Source organism: Euprymna scolopes, chromosome 20 (assembly GCF_053919585.1).
Source record: "Euprymna scolopes isolate OS-2025 chromosome 20, ASM5391958v1, whole genome shotgun sequence".
NCBI classification, from domain to species: domain Eukaryota; kingdom Metazoa; phylum Mollusca; class Cephalopoda; order Sepiida; family Sepiolidae; genus Euprymna; species Euprymna scolopes.
In genome coordinates this window covers 9,288,709-9,313,920 of record NC_136501.1, presented here as the reverse complement: position 1 = coordinate 9,313,920, position 25,212 = coordinate 9,288,709, and the positions used below count along the sequence as shown (strand labels likewise).

The 25,212-nt window shown below is 30.9% G+C and overlaps 1 protein-coding gene across 1 annotated transcript in view; it reads right to left on the bottom strand.

Moving 5' to 3' along the window:
- Positions 1 to 25,212, bottom strand: part of LOC145241304 (E3 ubiquitin-protein ligase listerin-like) — a 115,659-nt gene that overhangs the window by 57,261 nt on the left and 33,186 nt on the right. Inside the window, exons 9-16 of the mRNA XM_080104091.1 lie at positions 20,639 to 20,780; positions 17,397 to 18,167; positions 11,379 to 11,613; positions 7,101 to 7,252; positions 4,021 to 4,102; positions 2,567 to 2,720; positions 1,393 to 1,534; positions 379 to 657 (exon numbers count right to left, since the gene is read on the bottom strand). Of these exons, the coding sequence (XP_079960217.1) occupies positions 379 to 657; positions 1,393 to 1,534; positions 2,567 to 2,720; positions 4,021 to 4,102; positions 7,101 to 7,252; positions 11,379 to 11,613; positions 17,397 to 18,167; positions 20,639 to 20,780 (1,957 nt within the window). The remainder of the gene's footprint in view (positions 1 to 378; positions 658 to 1,392; positions 1,535 to 2,566; positions 2,721 to 4,020; positions 4,103 to 7,100; positions 7,253 to 11,378; positions 11,614 to 17,396; positions 18,168 to 20,638; positions 20,781 to 25,212) is intronic.

The window sequence follows — 25,212 nt, the reverse complement described above, 5'->3', positions numbered from 1 at the left end:
TCTATGGTTCTCCTTTGCCAAACTTTCCAAACTTTCCCAAAAACACTTGACTGGCTAAAACCACTATATATGGTTTTCCCCACTATCTGTGCCTAAATGTAAATACAGATTCATGAACAAAGTTTCTTTCCCAGAACTGCCTTCCTTTGGAACACTGTTCTGCTGGCATGCTTCCCAGCTAAATACAACATGGTGGCATTCAAATCTAATGTAAACAAATTCCTGTTAAGTCGTCCTCATAAGTAATCAAATTCCACCCGATTTACATCATTAACGATTACTTCATGACCAGCTTACACACATTAACCCTTATCCTTTTTGTAATTCTATGATGCAGATTGTTGGTCAGTACAGGAAAGATGATATGTTTTAACTTACCTGTTGGTCAGTATCTAACCAATGTTGGCAAATGGCCGTACTGCAGATGAGGCCATAAAATAATTCTAAAATTTGAGGATCTTTTTTAATCCAATTCAGAGACTTGCAATCTGACTCTTTATCTGAAGACCAGCCCTGAAGAATCTCCAGCATGTATGCAAGAAATAATGATGTATACAACAAAGACCCAGGAAATCGACACCCACTTCCATTTGGTTGACCTTCCAGATCCCAAAATACAGCTGTTAGTTGTCCAGTAAGCATTAAATATTCTTGAAACTGAAAAAAAAAAGGAATTTATCAGATAGCTTTTTTAAACAAGTATTCAAAGTTAATAAATTGTATTATACTAATATTTGTCTATATTGTATTATACTAATTGTATTATACTAATATTTGTCTATTAAATCCCTGTTTAAATATTATATTCAAATTTGTTCTAACTATCAAAATAAAAATTAAGTATAATTAAAAAAAAAAATTAAGTATAATTAAGTATAATAAAAAAAATTAAGTATAATTTAAAAAAAAAAATAAAGTATAATTAAGTATAATAAAAAAAATTAAGTATAATTAAGTATAATAAAAAAAATTAAGTATAATTTTTAAAAAATTACATTGAATACGGGAAAGAATGCGTAAGAGAAAACAAAGATGAGGAAAACATTTTGGTAGAAGAGAGTTGATCAGGATTAGACTGAATGCCCCGAAGAAAGGCTGTCCAAGCAAGCTAAAGGCTCCAAAGAAAGGCCAGCTGAGCAGGCCAGATGCTCAGAGGAAAGGCCGGCTGAGTGAGCCAGAGGCTTTAAGGAAAGGCCGGCCAAGCGGCCCAGAGGCTGTGAGGAAAGCTGGCCGAGTGAGCCAGAGGCTGTGAGGAAAGGCCAATCAGATGGGCCAGAGGCTCTGATGGGAGGATGGCTCTACAAATGTCACAAAAAGAGAAGTATTTGGATGACTAGGGTTAAGAGAAGAATTTATAAAGTTTGAGAATACAAAGGTAGAATTGATTCTCACCTGTCGAGGTGGCATTAGATGATCTGCAAAAATATCAATCTTGGTTAAACATGTTGACATGTGAGAGATAATGAGATCGTTATCTGTCTGTCGGCAAGCAGTTTGTAAAAATCTTTTCACTTCTTCACACACTCTGTTTAACCTGAAAATAACAAAAGTACATTAACGAAACCATCTAAGAAGGAGAATAGACTAGTTATACATAGAGATAGGTAGAGATACAGAAGCTTTAATAGAAATAGGTTACACTTTTACTCTGGGTATATCTGCTAGTTCCTTATAAAAGGATGGCTAAAATTAATTTTTTTATACTAAATCTTATTACTTAGCTTAAAAAATGGTCGATGAACGGACAAGTCTTGGGGAAATTTCTCCAGATTTCTACATTAATCGGCACATTTGGTTCAACTGCGTCTTTGACACTGCTTCGAAACTGTTCCAATCCTTGAACACATAATCATTTCTTTTGTAATCTGCTTCTAATATGCTTTGTCCAGGGAGGTGATCTCTTTACCTCCACATCAATCACACCAGGTGCACTGGGTCCATCTCTGTTCAAGGCCAGGCTGTTCTAACGTAACCTTTGCCGATATTCATATTAGTTAACGTAACTTATTTGGCGTAGAGTCCCAATATAATAACAGTATGTCTTTCATTGATTGAGATTGTCGGACTGACTTCCTCATCTTAGTTGTTATCGTCACAACAGAGCCTAGCTGGAGTCCGAACACGGTACCCCCGTAATAATAATAAAGAGTTGGGTTCGAGACCCCTAACAAACGGTTCCCGAGTTCGATACAAAACAGCTGATGAAGGCCGGAGGGCAAAACGGCCGAAACGTTGTGACGATAACAACCAAGATGAGGAAGTCAGTCCGACAATCTTAATCAATGAAAACACCTCATCTCAAAAATACAGACAATTACTATGTCTTTCAGTGTTTCACAGGTACAACATAAGCACACAATCTGTATAAAATTCTTTCAGAAATGTTTTTAAAACACAAAAGAAAAACAACAGATACAAAACCGTGATGTACTCTTACTTGACCATGAAAGCAGTGGATTCTAACAAAAAAAGATCAACAAAAAAAGATCAACAAAAAAAAAAAAAAAAGAAAGAAAAAAAAAAGACATTTTAATGGAATAAAAAATTAAAAAAAAATTAAACTTACTGTTGCATAGAATTTACTTTATTCACAACCACATTCATAATCTCTTGGAAGATTCTAGTAAAAAAGATGGACTCGATCAGCTGTAAAGATCGCTGCTTCAAGAGAGTCTCTAATCCAGTGACCCAAGCTGAACGCACTTCTGAACGGGTTAATTCTGCAAGAATATACAAATGTACGGCTTAAGATAATCAAATGTAATTATGCCCCTATTTTTTCGTATTGCTTAGATGCTTTGCACTACTACTGTTCTCATCTTGAGTGTTATTTTCACGTTTTGGTTGAGGTAATTAATCGATAATCAATGATAATGACTCCACTATTTTTTTCGCATTACTTGGATTCTTCAGACTACTGTTTTCATCTTGAGTGTTATTTTCACAACGTTTCAGTTGATGTAACTTCTAACCTTCTTTAGGTGTATCTTGTCAAACTTGGGAATCTTTCTGCTGAATTTGTGCATCTGCACAGAATTTCAAATGGATTAAATAAAAGGTTCTGTATGAAATTTTGTGCAGATTTCCAGAGTCCGACTTAGGGAATGCCAGAGTGCAACACAAGGAATACCAGTCCGACACAGGGAATGCCAGAGTCCGACACAGGGAATGCCAGAGTACAACACAGGGAATACCAGAGTACAACACAGGGAATACCAGAGTTTGACAAGATACATTGAAGGTCAGAATTTACATTGACCAAAACATTGTGAAAATAACATTCAAGATGAGAAGAATAGTCTGAAGAATGCAAATAATACAAGAACAGATATTCATTCAATTTGCACATTTAATGATGAAAATACAATTTCAAACGTGAACAGATTAATGGACAGACTGAGCCTCTTATACCAGAGATAAGGTTTACACCATTGATTACCTCCCACAATAAAATTATACCATCTTTAGACAGAACATACCACACTTGGGTCCTAGCCAGAAGACCAAGAAGGTATATTTTAGTTTCACATATGGCCAAAAAGCGACATCACTTTTTATTTAATTAATTTTTTTTGTACATTGCATTTTAGGTGATCAGTAGATTCTATTTATTAAAAAGAAGGATAGAAGGTGATAACGTACTACGAATATTAAATTTGCATATCTATATAGTAATTTAACCTTCATAGTATGTTATCACCTATCTCCCTTTTTAATAAATAGGATCTCCTGATAGAATAATTTATAATCTGGAAGCCATGACACACGTACTATGGTATATGTGTGTATATATATATATATTAACAAACAATAAGACTCTTAAAACTTCATTGGTATTGAAATATCAATTCTGTCATTACAGCCCTATATGTATGAGTTGCACTAGTTTTATACATTGTAAATAATTTTATACATTATGAATAGTTTTATACATTGTGAATAATTTTATACATTGTGAATAATTTTATACATTGTGAATAATTTTGCAGATGTAAAAACACAAAGTGAGCAAAAACTTACCAGAAATGTTTAAATCATTATCCAAGGAAAAGAGAAACATAATGAGAAGTAAGTCTTCCGCAGACGACAACCAAGAACAATCCTGAAACAGAAATTGAAAACAAAATAAATACGACACAATTACAGAGAAACATAGGGAGGGGGGTAAATGATTACTTGTATTTGAATGATTGAATTTGTAAACAAACAATTCAAGATTCGTGTTATTTGAACTCTTTGGACTACCATTCTCATATTGAGTTTTATTTTCACAACGTTTCAGTCGATGTAACCTCTGACCTTCTTCAAATCCTAATGTATTCTGGAATCTGCATGGAATTTTGATACACCTGAAGAAGGTCTGAGGTCACATCACGAAACGGTAAAAAAACACTCAAGATGAGAACAGTAGTCCAAAGAATCCAAATAATCCTCATCTCAAAAATTTAGAAATTTAGATTAATTCAAGATTATTATCCAAATCAAAATTTATGAAAACTTTTTTTTTTACCAATGAGTCAACATTTGATCATAATGGAAACAACTGAGTGATCAAAAAATCCCAGGGAAGAAAGAACACTAGATGCGGATTGATGATGGCAAGTTTTCAAGAAAAGATCAAAAAAGCTTGTAGAATGTCCATCAGCATTCGATACGCGAGTTTATCAACAATTTGGGTAAGCTCATAGGCAAAACAAAACATTTCTTCACCATTCTTGTTTGGGTAGATTAGTTATTTAACATTAAAATCAACACAGATGTTGCTGGAAGGATAATCTGACAGGATCTTGTAAATATTTTTCAGTCAACAATCTGAGTCAACTTATTAACAAGATAAAAGTTATGACAATACCTTCCTTCGTATCAGTCTTATGTCATTATAGACATAAATTCATCACAAAAAAGAACTCTGAAATGTCAACAGATTTGCAAAGCGTGGGAATTTCAAATAAAGCTTCTACAATGATGATCCTCATTGTTATATTTGGTTTAACGTCCGTTTTACATGCTGGCATGTATTGGACAACTTTTAGAAATTGATTTCTAAAATAACCTACCTCTTGTCAAGTTTTTATTAATCCTACTTTCTCTCAAGTCTATTCTTAGTATTTCCTCCCATCTTTTCCTCGGCCTTCCCCTGATAACTGATCTTTCCTTGTTAACATCAACTAACCCAAGCACTCTCATACATTATTTCAATATAGACAAACAAATTGAGTCTCCTATTCTGCTCCCCGTACTTCAATCATCTTCCTTTAAGAAAGTCCTTTCATCTGGGATTGAACTCACTAACTGAAGGGCAGTAAAATAACAGACTCAGTTTGAAATTCTCGGAAAGTAACAGAAAACAACAGAATAGACATGACAAAGAACTGAAACCAAGATGAGAGAAACAGTGAAAAACATGTAAATAACAATATCTTATCTAAGAGATATTATCAAATAAAGAATTTATACAAATAATTAGCTCATAATTTTTCTTTAATTTATAGTTTTTCTGGTAATGAGTAGACACAGCTGCCTAGAAAGAAAATGGCCGCTGAGTTTGAATTTTATGTAAAAACTGAAAGAAATTCTTACCCCACATATCTATATAATACTAAAAGTCTTTGGATCTTGTATGTTTGCAATCAGATTTCCGGTTTTCAACATCCGGTTGCGCATGCGTAAATAGCAACGTCTTCAATCCGTTATTCCAATTCCGGAATTTTTATATCGCTTTTAATACAAACAATTTCATTTAATTTGATCAAATAGTTATTTATATATACAAATAATACATAGATTCATAGATAATTATAATATATATTATAAAATCTATTTATCTATGAATCTATTAATAATATGAAATATTACCCTATACAATTTATGGAAAGAAAACACCTCTCACTTTCCCTCTAATAGATTTCAACACTCCTACTCCCTCTGTTTTCGTTACGTACGCGAGAAATAGTTACGTGTATGTGTGAGAGAGAGAGAAAAAGAGAGTGATGTAAAACTGGATAGAGTTATCCCCCTTAACTAATGCAGACCTTTTTACTAGAGGGCGTTATTACAAAAAAATTTCTTTTTCTTCTTCCCATGTTTTTTAAAGTCGTCTGCTTACATTTCCAAACGGAAAGCTGAATCGGTAAATGCACACATTTCTATTACATTAAATAGTGTTTTCCTTTACACAATGGGTACTGAATGTTTGCTTAAATTAAATGAAAAAAGTTACATTTTATTTTCATTTTCTATTTAAAAAGTCATTATTAACATGTGGAGAGTGTTTTTTTTATTATTCTGTACTTTCAACTAACAATTTCATTTAAAAGATGATATATCAAAATTTGAATTTAACTATAATAAGGATTATGATACCTGTTCAGTGCATATTTACCTATAAGTATGACCAACCACTTATAATTCAGTAACTGTAATTTAAAAAAAAATAACAATTATAATAAACAGAACGACTCATAGAAATCTATCTATATTCTTTTTTCATTTTAATATACTTTCATAGAAATGCTTCTGTTATGTAAAAAAAAAACTATTTTCTTTATGCCACAAGTGTCCCGCTCATACATGAATTCCATAGCTAATATAACGTACTGACCCAACGGGTCACGGGTGGTCTAGTAAATTATAAAGATAATTGTTTGTAAGGAAAGTTGGCTTTGCTCAAAAAAAAAAAAAAAAAAAAAAAAAAAAGAATTGTATTGAACAATGAAATCCATATTTTGAACATTTTCATCTCCAACCATCAATTGATTGCGAATAATGGTTCAATGAGCATGGTAAATTAGAAATTCCACACCTCCAAGTATTGGCTATTAACCAATGTTTGGCAATCTATTGTATCATTTGAAAATTATCAGCTAGATTCATGACAAGTTAGAATATTATTTCTTCTAATCCGCATGAAATCTTCGTCATAAACATCATTTTCAAGACTTGTTGGACGCATTTTAAGAACTCGGCAGACATTTTCTTTTTAGGCGGTTTTGTCTTCACATTAATGCCTTTCCATAGTTTTTCAGAATGCCCTTTTAAAGGAAATTGTTCAGAATAAAAAGCAATAATCTCAAGACAAGAACTGGATTTTGTATTCTCACCTGTAAGCCTTGGAAGAAGCTACTCATAACCCTGGCCACAAACAGCACAGAATGATCAACTTTATCACAGTCTTTTGAATCCCCAAGTTCTCTCAAAGTTTGGTGAATTCTGTGAAGAATGTCTTTTACATATTCTGTTTTCAGTAAAGGCTCTTGAAATAATAAAATAAAAAAGTATATAGTATTAAAATATAATTTTGATGATAAAGTTGAATCTCAAACGTGTATATATAAAGGACTATTTAGGTTATATGTTGAGACCTTTCACCAGGAAGTAGTGATTTTAAACATAAAAGGCTACATTTATTTCAGGAACTTAATTTGAATAGTTGAAATTCTTATTAATGTTATCCTATTGATACACAAATTTCTAATTGATAATAACCTATTACTAATTGCCTTTATGCTTAAATGCTGTATTGAAAGGTCTCAAAGGTATGAAACAATATCTATATTTTTTACACTTGTCCAGAATGCCTCCAACCCTGTTATGAAAAACCAAAAATAAAGAAAAATCTGTATTATATATATATTACACACACACACACACACACACTCGTGAGCAAAATAAATGGACCAAACAAATTTTATACTAGTAAAAGATGGTCACACACTACATTTTATTACACTAAAAGCTATATTGAACAAAGAATAATTGAACAAGGAAACTTAAAGGAGACTAATACAACAGAACAAGACATTTACTTTAATAAATGCTTAGGATGGAATTGCATTCCTTTTGATTTCTTTATAAGATTAATCCTTTTAGACATGCTCTCAACCAAAGCGGAACACTGAAGAGGAGATGCTATTCCATTCGCTTTGTACAGCTTCCTACAGTTTGTCATTGTTCTCAAAAGTTCTTCCAGTCAATGCATGAGATATTATGAACCAAATATTCTCGATTGTGTTTAAATTGGGGCTTTGATCTGGCCAAAATATCACATCAATTGAATTATCAGAAAACCATTTTTTTGTGAGTTTAGCAGTGTGTGCAGGGGCATGATCATGTTGAAAAATAATGTTCTGGGATATTCCAAGCTTCTGGATTCTTAGTAACAGTCCTGTTTCTAACATTGAAATGTATTCCTTTGCATTGATTGACTTCTAACATCTAAGAAGTTCCCCAACTCCTGCTGCCGTAAAAGTTCCTCATACCATTTTCCCTCCACTCCCGTGTTTAACTGTCGTTTTTATGCAACTTGGCGAGAATCATGTTCCAGTTCTTTGATTGCACCATTCAGGAGCATTGGGAGCATCACTAACAAGACAAAATCTTGATTCTATCTAACTGGAAAACATTCCTGAACCAGTCTGTATCTTTCTATCATTGATGTTCTTCTTAGATAAAAATGGCTTCGTAGCACATCTTTTAGGGGAAAATCCTATTTCTTTCATTCGTCTAGATATTGTATATCAAAAACGAGTATTTCCAGTCCATGTTTTTAATTCTTTGCTATGGTCAACACAAGTTTTCTTTCAATCCTTCAAAACAGTTCATTTAAGCCTGTGGTCGACCTTCAAAGTGGATGCTCTAGGCTGACCAGATTTTCCTTTTACCAAGTGTTTGACTTCAAACCTTTGACCAATTCGCTTCACTACAGAAAGAGATGTTTTCAAATTTTCTTTTCTTAAAATATTAAAAATCTGCTTGTAAGTCATTTTGGACTGCCTTAATCCTGCAATTCGGTTTTTTTATATCCTCACCAAGATGCAGTCTTACCATTTTTAGGATTCATTTTTTCATGTATTATATATGTTATAATAATAATGATCTACAAAATAGAAATTTTCAGTTAAAATTAACAAAAATTCATGGAAAAATATTGAAAAATCGATTTCTTCCTTCTTTCAATCTTGGCCCATTCTTTTGCTCATGATTATATATATATATATATATATATATATATATATATATATATATACCCGTGGTGGAAAGAAAGTATCATGCACCAAAAATCACATAAATTGATCCAGTAGTTTTATTTTTATAAAGAAACTTATTTTTAAGGGAATTTGATTTTTTCCAATGCCCTCCCACAATGACATCTTAAAATTTCACAAGTTTTACTTATTTAGAGTAATCCCCTGAGTTCCTTCAAACTATTTTCAAAATCACGTAGTGAGATTGTCGCTCATAGTTCATCCATAAAATTTTATTTTCTTTAAAAATAAACTTGATCAATTTACGTGACTTTTGGTGTATTATATTAAAAAAAGAGAAAAATTTATTTAATATACATACCTGTGATGAAACAAAAATACTATATTCCAAAATGTAAATTGATCAAGTAGTTTTATTTTTATAAAGAAAATCATTTGTAAGTGATTAATGGGAATTTGTAGGCATTACAACATAAATCTTGCAAGTTTGAATTATTGAGTTTTCTCTCTTTCTTTTTTTTTGTTTTAACGGTTTTCAAAATGCAGACAAGACGACCACTCTTCTGTTAGTCATAAAATTTGATCTTATTTAAAAATAAAACTACTAAACCAATTTATGTGATTTTTGGAATATGATACTTACATTTTGTCATAAACATGTACATCATACAGATTTTTCTATATTTTTGTTTTTTAATACAGGAGGAATTCAGAACAGGAATCCCAAAAATTAACTGGCTTTGTAAACTCAATTTTCTTTTCAATTAAAACAATCAAACCAAAGTTCAATGAATAACCCAACATTTTCTTTGTCTAATAGATACTATTTTTGTTATGTCTATCTGGGGACACAATTGAAAACAAAGCTCTGCACCAAGATCAAACAACAGGTAAATTTTACGAGGAATTCAATAGTGGTATTAATTTTGTATTGTGAGGTTAGTATTTATGCCGGACATCCATAAGCATTTATTTATAGTTAGGAATTTACAGACAATTTTTTTAAATGATAATATAAGGTTCAGGGCTGGGAGCAAGCATAATGAAATGCCTGCAAGTAAAATATATTATCACATGATTATCTTTTTACCTTTTTTTATAAAAATTTTAATCTAATAGCAAGTTAGTCTCAAAGCATCATCAATGAAAGACACAACGGGAAACACATAAAAATTATCCAAAATAGGTGGTAGGAGTATATGCAGCTAAGGTTTAAAAAGAAAACTCCCTACATGAAATTTTGAAAGCAGTTTAAAACCCATCCAGCTGATAGAAGAAAGGTTTCAACCTTATTTATTTTACACCTAATCAACCATTTTCATAGGTTACTTAATGTGTACCCTTTTATATTCAAAGAGAATTAGTTCAAAATACCTAGGAGTGTATGAAATTTAGATAACTACTTTTTATTCAATTTTTAGTTACAACAGTGTTGGTAGAAACAAATACTATACATGCTTTCTACTTTAGTGTGAAAATTATCTTTTATTTTAACCACATTTGATTGGATAATTTTCTTTTTTTGTACTAATAGCAGATTGAACATGTAGTAATTCCGAAAAAGCTTTTTATAACCTAGTTTTACGGACTTATTTATTTATTTATTTTTTTAAAAATATTTTTACACCACATTAAGTATCTACTTAGGATAAGTTTTTATGTATTATCTAGAAAAGTTTGTAGACAGGCTTCAAATACTTTTTGTCCAGAAACAACAAATCAATTTGATGCATAGATCTCTTCATGTTATGCAATGCTAAAACATATGTAACAGCATGGACGCATATATGACAGCTGTATGCAAATGGCCAAGATGTGTGCGAGGTGACGTCATGGCAAGGAAGAAGGAAAAAGATTATAAAAATAAGAATGTTTCTGCAGACCAGAGTTCACGTTAGAGACATGTGGGTGAGGTCACAGCAAAGATGAGAAGTCACATTTCTTTGCTCTTCCTTTCTTATGTTTTGCAGTGGAGTCTACAACATGTTGGGTCCTTAAATATTAATGACTATGGTACACATAAACTATTACTTGAACAAAAGTTAATATTTTACAGATAATTATTTTTACTAATAGTATTACATGAAGTGAATAAAGTAGGTTCAACTGAATTTGAACAAATTCCTGATGAACCACCCCCTTAAGTGAACACTTCATTAAATCTCCACACTAACGTACTGTACTTGCAATAACCCTTATCCCTGAGTGGCTTCCGGGCCTTGATAAGTGGTGACCACCGTGTAAAAAAAAAAAAAAAAAATTTGAACTGCACTCTGTCTAATCCATATTTCCAGTCAATTTCCAAGATTCATGCCTCTCTCATTCTACAGAAACAATATCCAAAATTGATTGACCATCTTAAGAAACACTGATATGGAGGAGGAATGGAATTACCTGATTGTGAGCTAGATGATAATGCCAAAGTAAGGATGGTCCAGTTGTCTTCAGCTTCCGTTATTTCTGTGGCTGAGTAGGACATCAAAGCCTGCGAACAGACGTTTGATGTGAGAGAGAGGAGTTTCTTTCCAAGTGTGGGCCGGGATAACCATTCTTGGAGAGCTGGGATTTTTCTTTGAGAGACCAAAATCTCATTGAGCAATATCTTAAACAGACACGATTTGGTGAATTCCTGTAAGGAAGAAAAAGAAAAGACTCACAGAATCTGAATAAGTCATTTCTGTATTACTTTATTCATCTCGAAAGAAACTTGCACATGTTAGGTAAGATATTATGACGTAGATGATGATCAGTTATAAGGTTTGGGTTTGTTTGTTTTACAGCATATCCTAATGTTGGGACGCAGAATCGGAAAAATCAAAACTTTGGAGGGTATCGGAATCGATATCAGAATCGGAAAAATTTGTGCATATTTTCAGATAAAACAATTCTTGTAATTGTATTTTTATTTGATTTTGTTTAAAGCAAAATCTTTCACTGCTGATAATAATGATAAGATTGTACTGATTTTAAACTAGTGTTTTTTTTTTGTGAATATTTATTGATTTTAAACTTCCAGTAAAACTAAAATCTATAGATCATCCCCAACAAGTACTTTTTTTTTTTTTTGTTATGTTTAATAAAATATTTGTACATTTAGCAAGTGTTTTTAAGATATATGAGAAAAATAAGTCCTATAAGTAAATATTTAGAGATTTAAAAAGAATCGAATCTAGAATTTAGTACAGAATTGGTAATTGTATCAGAATTGGGAAAAATATTGGAATTGTCCCATCACTAATATCAACTCTTTTCAAGCTATTTAATCCAGTAAAATTTCAATTTTTTTCATTTCAGTAAAAGTTATGTTTAAATTTTTAACAACTTTGAATATTTTATTCATGGTATAATAAACATATATTTTACTTGTAGTTGTGATGGCATTCACACAGGAGTGAAGTCAAGGCAGTCCATCCAGGTCTGTCCGCTGTTGACTTCTCAGCATACTTGCGATACCATCATCGCACACCAAAAACATGAGTATTGCTCATAGCTTGCAAGTCAGCTTTGATCGCTATGAACCATGTCTTCAGTTGACCATCACATTTCTTGCGTCATCCCGGTAGGAGTGTTGGTGCTATTGATTTGTGAAGTCAGTTGGTGGTCAACACAGTACATGCCTAAATCATCAGATACTCTCTAATATGAAGTACTTCCTTAAGTCTAGGGTTGATTGATTGTTTTTGTTTTATGGCATATCAACCCTTTTTAGGTTATTTAATGCCGAATCCAGTGATTTTGAAGAAAATTTTTTTTATAGAATATTTGTTTTTTTCAAGTCGGTTTCTATTTAACCCATAGTTGGGACCTACATCTAAGTACTACAACTCCGGGTCAGAGTGGAGCTGGGAGCAATGGCAATTAACGGGTGGCTCCACACTCCAAGGCCTGCAAGCTGAGGCCTCACCATCAGATATAGTTTAAGGTCATATCCAGGATCTCAAGTCTTGGAAGCTTACATTATATGTGGATTGTAGTGTTTGGGGCATGATTAGAGATACGAATCCCAAGAATGCACTAAAGACATCACCAATCGAATGGACACCATTGGTGCATATGTTTTGTATATAAATAGCTTTGTAGACTTTTTTTTGTAAATAAGATTCTATTTAATCCATAAATATGATTTTGATAGGCACTACCAATCCAGATATGAATGGATCCGGGAATAATGGTAACATACGGATGACTGTCACATAAAGGGCCCAGTCTAAGCTGGGTTGACATGCCAGTATATATATGTGTATAGGTGTATATACATATAAGTATTTATATGGATAAAAATATGGCATGCATCTGCGAATGGAATGTGAGGAACATGACAGCTAAACCAGAATTGTTTCAATATTTCTCACGAATGTAAACAAAATTTGTTATTGTTTGAGAAAGAATGTAGCAGTTAAAGGAATCTGGTTATGTTGATGTTTTTAAAAGTTGACAGGAAAAAGTGACAGGAAAAAGATTGACAGATGGATTTTTGATTGTCAACCGAGCGGACGCAATGATATACTTCTCTCTGTCGCTCTCCCACTCCTCTCTCTATCCACCATAACAGAGAAACAGACGAGGAATAAAAACGGACTGTTGCTTACACCAAATGTGTTGTTGTGTATTTGAATTCTATAAAAAAGGTTCATAATATAACATGACTACACTCTCCTCAAAGAATGTAGTTCTGTGTCAAACCCAAAATGATTGCAGGTAGATAAACACTCAATAGTTGATATGGTAAGCATAAAAAAAGGGTAGAAAGTGCTTGGAAAGATGAATTTCATTGTGGGGTCAGATGTAAGCAGAACAAACATTTTTCCAAAGGTGTTGGAGGTAGTTTAGTATCGTGCCCATTTTTTTTATAGCATATTAACTGTTTTTTGGATGGGTGTATTAAAACACAAATCTATTGTATACGATTAATTGAACACAAGTTACCATTTCCATTCATAGCTGAAACAAAACTAGACTTGTACATTTCCCAACAGTATTAGCATGTAAATAAAAAGAATAGGGCAACATATATTAATATTCAAACAAATCTAAGAGTAAAGTATCATAAAGTTATCAATTCACCTATATATATTATATATATATATATATTATATATATATATAAAGTTATCAATTCACCTATATATATATATATATATATATATATATATATATATATATATATATATATTATCTTTAAAATGTAATTATCCACTGACATGTGTTTCGTCGTCTACAACTCATCAGAGTGGCTGTATCTAGTGAGATTCGAAATCGGGACCCAACGGTAATGAGCCTAAACCCTTACCCCTGGACCATCTCGTCAGCTGTCTGGATATGTCGCGATTTACTTAGATGTTGTTTTGTTTTGGTTTTAGTGATATATATATATATATATATATCTATAATGATATAAATGCAACTTTGTGTGTGTGTGAGAGAGAGTTCGTCCCTTATAGATTCTGAAATGGCTGAACAGATTTTCTTTAAAATTTACAGAACTTTAGTACATAAGTCTGGGAGTGATCTTAGTGACGTATTTTCTCAGAATACCTCCATTAATTACTGATAATTGAAACCATTATTTTAATCTATCATCGGTAAAGCCACTTTTTCCATGTTGTCGCTTAGCAACAATGATAGAACAATGGGCCGTGAAAATTCCACTGTGGGTAAGTTAATAGTGTGTTTTTTTTTTGTTTTTTTTGCATGACGTGGTCTGTTGGTTCAAACCCCGCACATATATTTCTTAATGTTTTTTTTTGTTAACTGGATAGAAGTTTATATAAAATAATTTTATAAAAGAAACAGTAGGTTCTCTGTAGAGTGCAATGTAGAATAACATATTTTAGACTAAGTTACTGTATGGAGGTATGTGAAGTTTCCTCCTGGGTGATTTCATGGATTTCGATGACAATAAAAATATAGGAGCGTGAAATATTCGTTGATCACCATTCAATCTTGGGCAACGTCAGGTCTTCCTGCTAGTACTTTATATAAACATTAGAAGAATATTATGTTATTTTTATTTTTGGAATCCTTTGAAATGAGGCTTCGCATTTTTATTTTTTAATTCTTTTGAAACGAGGCTTCATATTTTTATTTTTGAATTCTTTTGAAACGAGGCTTCATATTTTTATTTTTGAATTCTTTTGAAACGAGGCTTCATATTTTTATTTTTGAATTCTTTTGAAACGAGGCTTCATATTTTTATTTTTGAATTCTTTTGAAACGAGGCTTCATATTTTTATTTTTGAATTCTTTTGAAACGAGGCTTCATATTTCGTGTATTTTTTTTTTTTTTTGCTGACTGTTCTCTTCACCATCTGTTGTGTTTGTTATCTGTTTTGAATCTTTTTGTGGATGAATTGGTAAAGATGAGTATATAAAGTTATCAATTCACCAACATATATTATACTTTAAATAAATACTAGAATACTTGTCCTGAGATGAGCAAGATTAATTCTCTGGACAGAATAGTTTTGCACCACTTTCATTTCCCCGATTAAACCTTATATCTAGAATTTTTATTTTAATTCAGATCAAAATCAATGATATGATTTTGATTCTAGAAAATGTCTCAAAGTTAAGAAGACTTAAACATAAAGGGTCTTAAGAAATTCAAATTCAAAGTGTTTTGCTTAATTGGTATCTAATGACTAGATTAAATTTAATGCGCATTTGATGTATCTGACTTTTCAAATGAAAGGCTTGTGCTCCTATCGTTATGCCTCGAGAAACAAAAATCAGAAGTTCTTTGAATTTTCACCAAGGATTTCTACACCATCTTTGCTTAAACCTAATTAAACTGAATACAGCTTACATTAGCTGCTCAAATTTTCTAGAATGGATTACACCTAGCAAGTTGGGAGAATATTTATTAATTAATGTCTAAGATTTCACATTAAAAAAAAAAAAAAAAAAAATCGGAGGTATCTGAATTTTCATGCTCCTTTGCACAAAACAATGTTATCTCCCTTAATGGGGATGTACATGCAACTGTAGACAGCTTGTGAATTTCATACTCCCATGGAACTTCAGAGAAAGATAGTTAAACCCGACTAGTATAAGTGCTACAGTTTCATCTTTTTGCACAAAAGTAAATTAAACTAAATATACTTCACATTATCTACCATTACACCTAGCAGCCGTGTTCCAAAATTTATAATAATTTGTTAATTAGTTTAGGAGTGACTCCTATACATAGAATTACATAAACACACCTAAGTTTATATATATATATATATTTGATTTTAATGTCTGGCCTAGTTTTTAATCTTAAGTCTTGTCTGGGTTACAGTAACTTGCATGATTTCCAGCTGACTTTCTCGAATCTCTCTAGTGTTCAATATGGGAAAATTAAATCCTTTCTTGTTTTTCATTTTGTCTTTAACCCATCCATGAAAAGGATGCTTTTTTTTTTTTAATTGGAACTGAGACTTCTGCTTTTTTATTTTTTTTATTTCAGAATAACTTTTATTTTGAAAGGAATATATCTTTATAAAAATATATATCCTTTCTGTTTATGAACTTTTCTTCAAACTTTTTTTTTTGATCTTCTTTAACTTGGATTTCAATTTATCTTATCGGATTTACCCGTCTTGAATTTGCATCTGGATATCACCAAATATGAATTTTAACTTACGGATTTCCATTGACTTCCCCTACCTATTTGATATGCCAGAACTCTTTGTTGCTATAGCTACTCCCATTTGCTATGCAATTTCAAAACCTTTTTCTTTTATGCAAATATGTTAGTATTCATATTTTGCAGTTTTATTTTATGCTTAAAATAGCATTTAATCATTATATTGTGCTATTATTTTTCCTCTGATGAGAAGTAGCCATACTGTGAAACTCTGTAAAGAATTTTAAAATTTTTAATTCAGTATTCCTTGTAAGATAATAAATTGTGTTTTTTCCTTATATCCAGATTTTTTTAAATTTCATTTTATTTAGGGTGTTCCAGAAGTCTTGGACAATATATATGCTAAATGAAAGGAACATGATTTTAAAGCTAAATTTATCAAGTTTAACTTTAAGATTAATGATGTTTTTTAAGTTTGGTGACTACAACTCATAAAACTTTTAGTTTCATCCTCTGCAGTAAACAGTAAATTTATAGAAATGCTAAATTTTAGCGTGGCTATCTGATTATTTTGCTAACAGTTTTCCCTCTGATGAGAAGAATTAGCATTCTTTGAAACTCAGCGGATAAAGGATTACCTAGCTACCAGGTTTGGAGTATTTTGCCGAATAATAAAACCTTTTTGTAAACTTTTACTTTACAGCTCTGTTCTTATTATTTATATATATCTCGGCATGCTTTTTATATCCTTAATAGTTTTTGAGATATTTAATGTCCAAATGTGTTCACGACCTGTAGAACACCCTGTACACATATTTCCAGAAAGAAACTGTATTTACTTACTTGACAAATGTCGTCCATGAAATTAAAAATTTGATTGTCGTCCAAGGATGAAAGTAAAACAAACAAAAGACTAACTAAATCGGCACCACATTTTTCCAGATGTGACTGGCTCGATTCTAATTGCATCTGTTTTAACCATTTGAGAAGAACACTCGAGATGAAAGTCTCTGTTGCTGTTTCATGACGCAGCTGGAGTTGTGGTTCAGCAGTAATAAGGAGGAGGCGACCCACCATCTCCTCAGTTGGATATAGTTTCATAAAGTTCACAAATAAATGGATGTGCGTTATGTCCAACTCTTTGCTAATCAGGCCGTAAGACTTCAGAATAAATTCTGAAGCAAACTCCTTCTGGAACGTGTTCAATGCCGTGTGGTCTCGTTTGGGGCTCGTGGTGGACTGGGCTTTCCACTGGTGACTAACAACGTCGGAAAAGTTTACACTTACAGTTTTCTCTTGCCTAGGTTGAAATTTTGTTGGATAGATCAACGACTGAACCAGATTGATCAGCCGTGTTGACACGGTTTTATGAGAAGTCTTGATTACAAGTTCTGATTGTGTGTCTGAAGTGATAGCGTTCAAACAGTCATGCGTGACGTCAGTTACTTGCTTCCAACATTGATGGGCTAAAGATGGACTATCGGACGTATCAGGATGTAAGGGCGGAGCTGATTCGGCTAACACTTGTAAAAAAGAGCCGAGTTTAGAGTAGAGAGGACTTCGTGACAGAGTAGCTTTCTCTTCAATCAGAGAAGCCTGGACGATGGGCACGAGCTACAATGGAAAGAGCAACAATTTCATTTAAAAGTCGCAAATGTCAAAATACGCAAGAAAAACGGATAAGTAAGTATGATTTTGTTTCTTAGTTAATATAAATAAAAACAAAATAAAACAGAAAAAGATAATAATTTAAAATTAATTTTTTTCAAGATCAAAAGCCACTCAAGGATAAAAGTTAAGAATACCCACAAGCAGTGGATAATAGTAAATATTGTTTTTTCTTCTAAAGCATAAATTTTTTATAAAATAAAGTAAATATGATTTTAAAAAAATTTTTTTTTTTTTACATAGGCATCACCACTTCTCAAGGCCTTGAGGCCACTCGAGGATAAGGGTTAAAGAGTGTACAGTAGAAATTAGTCAATATAGTAATCGTTAGTAATGGAAATTTGTTAACTTATATGGATTCTGTTTCTCTTAGTTAATTTGATTTAAAACAAACAAAAAAAATGAAAAAGAAAATTACAAAAACATACAATTTAAAATAAACTTTTTTCCTCTAATGAGTCACCACTAATAAAAGCCAAGAGCCACTCGAGGATAAGGATTAATGAGATGGAATGGCTATCAGTTGAGGAATACTTAACAGTATGAACAACGTTTGATTGATGAAAGCCTAAGAATTGCATTAAGAATTCAATTATTATTGATAGATGAAGAATATTATTAGAGGATTGAAAACAATGAAGGGAATGAAATAATTTGTTGACTTAGGAAGATGGTTTATGACAAGATCCTATTTAAAGACATGTTGCAATCTACAAGGAAGCAGTCGTGTAATAATGTGATCTACAGATGGGAATCGATTGCAAAAGAGCTCTATCTAACGATTTCATGAAACACTGAAGAAACAATATTTTTTTTAATAAAATAAAATACGCATCAAGTGCGCTTGAAACCAAATCACAACGTAATATTAGGAAAATAAACAAATATTTTACTTGTTTGAAATTTATCACAAATATATTTTGGAGGTATACTCCATCTTCAGTGTGTTGTTTTGTTTCTTTTTTTTTTTCTTCTTCCTTGCCATGTTGTAAATTTGGAGCAAGAAGTCTGTTTGTATAGAGCTGCGCGTTGTATCTGGCGGTTATATTTTGAAATATTTGAACTGTGCGTAGGTAACGCGAGTATAACGTCAAGAATGTGAATTCAATGGAAACGTTTTAATTTGAATAAAATAAAATATGCATCAAGTGCACTTGAAAGCCAAATCACAACGTAATATTAAGAAAATATTTTACTTGTTTGAAATTTATCATAAATATATATTTTTGTTTTACTAATGAGTTACTGCTTATCAAGACAAAATGCCACTCGAGGATACGGTTTAATAAGATGGAATGATTATCAGTTTAGGGTATCATGAGAGAATTTAGGATGATTAATGTAGTGACTTAAGCTTGGTCTCTTGTAGGGACGGTTTATGATAGGAATCTGTTAACACTGGATTTGAAGAAGACCATATTGCAACAAGTAGGGAAGCAATTCCTCAGTAATGTGTTTTACATGTGAGAAGACTGTCCGTGAGATCAAAGTTTCTATTGTTGCATTTCCTTACAAAAAGCATCATTAAACTTGTTTCTGACAGACAAACAGAGCTGTTTTTATTTTGAGTCACTAACTATCAAGGCTAAAAGTCACCTAAGGATATAGGTTAATGAGATGTAATGATTATCAGTTGAGCAATAAAGAACCGTAGGATAGGATTGAGAACGATTAATGGAAAACAAAAGAAAAAAGTTTGATCACTTATAGGGATGGCTTATGACAAAAATCGGTTCATATTGGATTTGAAGGAGGCCATGTTGTTATCTGCATGGAAGCAGTCATGTGGAAATGTGTTCTGTGGAAATTATGCCTGATGCTAGACATACATAGGAAGAATGGGAAGTTCTTTCATTCTTGCTGTGAATGTCTTACAAGGATTTAATAAATATATTGGGTTCTTGTCCAGAATCTCCCCTATATTAAAAGAACAAAAATAAAGAAAAACTGTATGATGGACGCGCCAGTAATGGAACAAAATGTCATATATCAAATATCACCTTAATTAATCAAGTAGTTTTTATGAGGAAGCAAAGACTAAGTGTCTCATTCTGCCATGTTAGTGAAATCAAAAGAGATAATTTAAGTCGAACTTCCAAAATTCTTTTGAGTTTTTGTTTCTAGCCTTGTAATGGCTATGATTTACTATTAAATTGCTTAAAATCATAAACAAATGATTTTCTATATAAAAAATTACTAAGTCCAATCCCTCCTTTCTCGGGGGGACAAAAAATAAAACTACTGGATGGTTACATAGTTTTTGGAATGTGATTTTTTTGTTCCATCACAGGCATTTACATCATAAAATTTTTTCTGTAATTTTGTTTTTTAATACAGGAGAAATTTTGGACAACAACCAAATATTGAGATAGTTTCTTTAGTAACTGTAGGTAAACAATAGAAAAAATACACTCTACCTGGTCCATGAATATGAGATGAGTATCTGTGAGATGAAGTGTGTCTGGATGAACCTTAATCATAAAATGAATACATTCCATCAGAGCAGTCACCATGGCTGAACACTCACTTGGACTCAACTGGACAGTTTCTTTGCCAATACTGAAAATAAATTTGAAGTAAAAATTATTTTTAGTTCTTGTTTAATATGTTCCCCTATATTAATTCTTGTATAATATGTTCTCCTATATTAATTCTTGTAAAATATGTTCCCCTATATTAATTCTTGTAAAATATGTTCCCCTTTATTAATTCTTGTAAAATATGTTCCCCTATATCAATTCTTGTCTAATATGTTCCCCTATATTAATTCTTGTATAATATGTTCCCCAATATCAATTCTTGTATAATATGTTCTCCTATATTAATACTTGTAATATATGTTCCCCTATATTAATTCTTGTAAAATATGTTCCCCTTTATTAATTCTTGTAAAATATGTTCCCCTTTATTAATTCTTGTAAAATATGTTCCCCTTTATTAATTCTTGTAAAATATGTTCCCCTTTATTAATTCTTGTATAATATGTTCCCCTATATTAATTCTTGTATAATATGTTCCCCTATATTAATTCTTGTATAATATGTTCCCTTATATCAATTCTTGTATAATATGTTCCCCTATATTAATTCTTGTATAATATGTTCCCCTATATCAATTCTTGTATATGTTCCCCTATATCAATTCTTGTATAATATGTCCCCCTATATCAATTCTTGTATAATATGTTCCCCTATATTAATTCTTGTATAATATGTTCCCCTATATTAATTCTTGTAAAATATGTTCCCCTTTATTAATTCTTGTAAAATATGTTCCCCTATATCAATTCTTGTATAATATGTTCCCCTATATCAATTCTTGTATAATATGTACCCCTATATTAATTCTTGTATAATATGTTCCCCTATATCAATTCTTGTATAATATGTTCCCCTATATTAATTTTTGTATAATATGTTCCCCTATATTAATTCTTGTATAATATGTTCCCCTATATTAATTCTTGTAAAATATGTTCCCCTTTATTAATTCTTGTAAAATATGTTCCCCTTTATTAATTCTTGTAAAATATGTTCCCCTTTATTAATTCTTGTATAATATGTTCCCCTATATTAATTCTTGTATAATATGTTCCCCTATATTAATTCTTGTATAATATGTTCCCTTATATCAATTCTTGTATATGTTCCCCTATATCAATTCTTGTATAATATGTCCCCCTATATCAATTCTTGTATAATATGTTCCCCTATATTAATTCTTGTATAATATGTTCCCCTATATTAATTCTTGTAAAATATGTTCCCCTTTATTAATTCTTGTAAAATATGTTCCCCTATATCAATTCTTGTATAATATGTTCCCCTATATCAATTCTTGTATAATATGTACCCCTATATTAATTTTTGTATAATTTCCCCTATATCGATTCTTGTATATGTTCCCCTATATTAATTTTTGTATATGTTCCCCATAATCAATCAATTCTTGTATAATATGTTTCCCTATATCAATTCTTGTATAATATGTTCCCCTATATCAATTCTTGTATAATATATTCCCCTATAATAATTTTTGTATAATATGTTCCCCTATATCAATTCTTGTATAATATATTCCCCTATATTAATTTTTGTATAATATGTTCCCCTATATAAATTCTTGTATAATATGTTCCCCTATATTAATTCTTGTATAATATGTTCCCCTGTATTAATTCTTGTATAATATGTTCCCCTATATTAATTCTTGTATAATATGTTCCCCTATATTAATTCTTGTATAATATGTTCCCCTATATTAATTCTTGTATAATATGTTCCCCTATATTAATTTTTGTATAATATGTTCCCCTATATTAATTCTTGTATAATATGTTCCCCTATATTAATTCTTGTATAATATGTTCCCCTATATTAATTCTTGTATAATATGTTCCCCTATATTAATTTTTGTATAATATGTTCCCCTATATTAATTCTTGTATAATATGTTCCCCTATATTAATTCTTGTATAATATGTTCCCCTATATTAATTCTTGTATAATATGTTCCCCTATATTAATTCTTGTATAATATGTTCCCCTATATTAATTTTTGTATAATATGTTCCTCTGTATTAATTCTTGTATAATATGTTCCCCTATATCAATTCTTGTAAAACATGTTCCCCTATATTAATTCTTGTATAATATGTTCCCCTATATTAATTTTTGTATAATATGTTCCTCTGTATTAATTCTTGTATAATACGTTCCCCATATCAATTCTTGTAAAACATGTTCCCCTATATTAATTCTTGTATAATACGTTCCCCATATCAATTCTTGTAAAACATGTTCCCCTATATTACTTCTTGTATAATATGTTCCCCTATATTAATTCTTGTATAATATGTTCCCCTTTTTAATTTTTGTATATGTTCCCCTATATCAATTCTTGTATATGTTCCCCTATATTAATTCTTGTTTAATATGTTCCCCTATATTAATTCTTGTATAATATGTTCCTCTATATTAATTCTTGTAAAACATGTTCCCCTATATCAATTCTTGTAAAACATGTTCCCCTATATAAATTCTTGTAAAACATGTTCCCCTATATCAATTCTTGTATAATATGTTCCCCTATATTAATTCTTGTATAATATGTTCACCTATATCAATTCTTGTAAAACATGTTCCCCTATATTAATTCTTGTATAACATGTTCCCCTATATTAATTCTTGTATAATATGTTCACCTATATTAATTTTTGTATAATATGTTCACCTATATCAATTCTTGTATAATATGTTCCCCTATATTAATTTTTGTATAATATGTTCCCCTATATCAATTCTTGTAAAATATGTTCCCCTATATCAATTCTTGTATAATATATTCCCCTATATCAATTCTTGTATAATATATTCCCCTATATCAATTCTTGTATAATATGTTCCCCTATATTAATTTTTGTATATGTTCCCCTATATTAATTTTTGTATAATATGTTCCCCTATATTAATTCTTGTATAATATGTTCCCCTATATTAATTTTTGTATAATATGTTCCCCTATATTAATTTTTGTATAATATGTTCCCCTATATTAATTTTTGTATAATATGTTCCCCTATATTAATTTTTGTATAATATGTTCCCCTATATTAAATTTTGTATAATATGTTCCCCTATATTAATTTTTGTATAATATGTTCCCCTATATTAATTCTTGTATAATATGTTCCCATATATTAATTCTTGTATATGTTCCCCTATATTAATTTTTGTATAATATGTTCCCCTATATTAATTCTTGTAAAATATGTTCCCCTATATTAATTCTTGTAAAATATGTTCCCCTATATTAATTCTTGTAAAATATGTTCCCCTATATTAATTCTTGTAAAATATGTTCCGCTATATTAATTCTTGTAAAATATGTTCCCCTGTATTAATTCTTGTATAATATGTTCCCCTATATCAATTCTTGTAAAATATGTTCCCCTAGATCAATTCTTGTATGTTCCCCTATATTAATTCTTGTATAATATGTTCCCCTAGATCAAATCTTGTATAATTTGTTCCCCTAGATCAATTCTTGTATATGTTCCCCTATATTAATTTTTGTATATGTTCCCCTTTATTAATTCTTGTATAATATGTTGCCCTAGATCAATTCTTGTATAATATGTTGCCCTAGATCAATTCTTGTATATGTTCCCCTATATTAATTCTTGTATATGTTCCCCTGTATTAATTCTTGTATAATATGTTCCCCTGTATTAATTCTTGTATAATATGTTCCCCTGTATTAATTCTTGTATAATATGTTCCCCTATATTAATTCTTGCATAATATGTTGCCCTAGATCAATTCTTGTATATGTTCCCCTATATTAATTCTTGTATAATATGTTCTCCTATATTAATTCTTGTATAATATGTTGCCCTAGATCAATTCTTGTATAATATGTTGCCCTAGATCAATTCTTGTATAATATGTTCCCCTGTATTAATTCTTGTATAATATGTTCCCCTGTATTAATTCTTGTATAATATGTTCCCCTATATTAATTCTTGTATATGTTCCCCTAGATCAATTCTTGTATATGTTCCCCTATATTAATTTTTGTATAATATGTTGCCCTATATTAATTCTTGTATAATATGTTGCCCTAGATCAATTCTTGTATAATATGTTGCCCTAGATCAATTCTTGTATATGTTCCCCTATATTAATTCTTGTATAATATGTTCCCCTGTATTAATTCTTGTATAATATGTTCCCCTGTATTAATTCTTGTATAATATGTTCCCCTATATTAATTTTTGTATAATATGTTCCCCTATATTAATTCTTGTATAATATGTTGCCCTAGATCAATTCTTGTATAATATGTTGCCCTAGATCAATTCTTGTATATGTTCCCCTATATTAATTCTTGTATATGTTCCCCTGTATTAATTCTTGTATAATATGTTCCCCTGTATTAATTCTTGTATAATATGTTCCCCTGTATTAATTCTTGTATAATATGTTCCCCT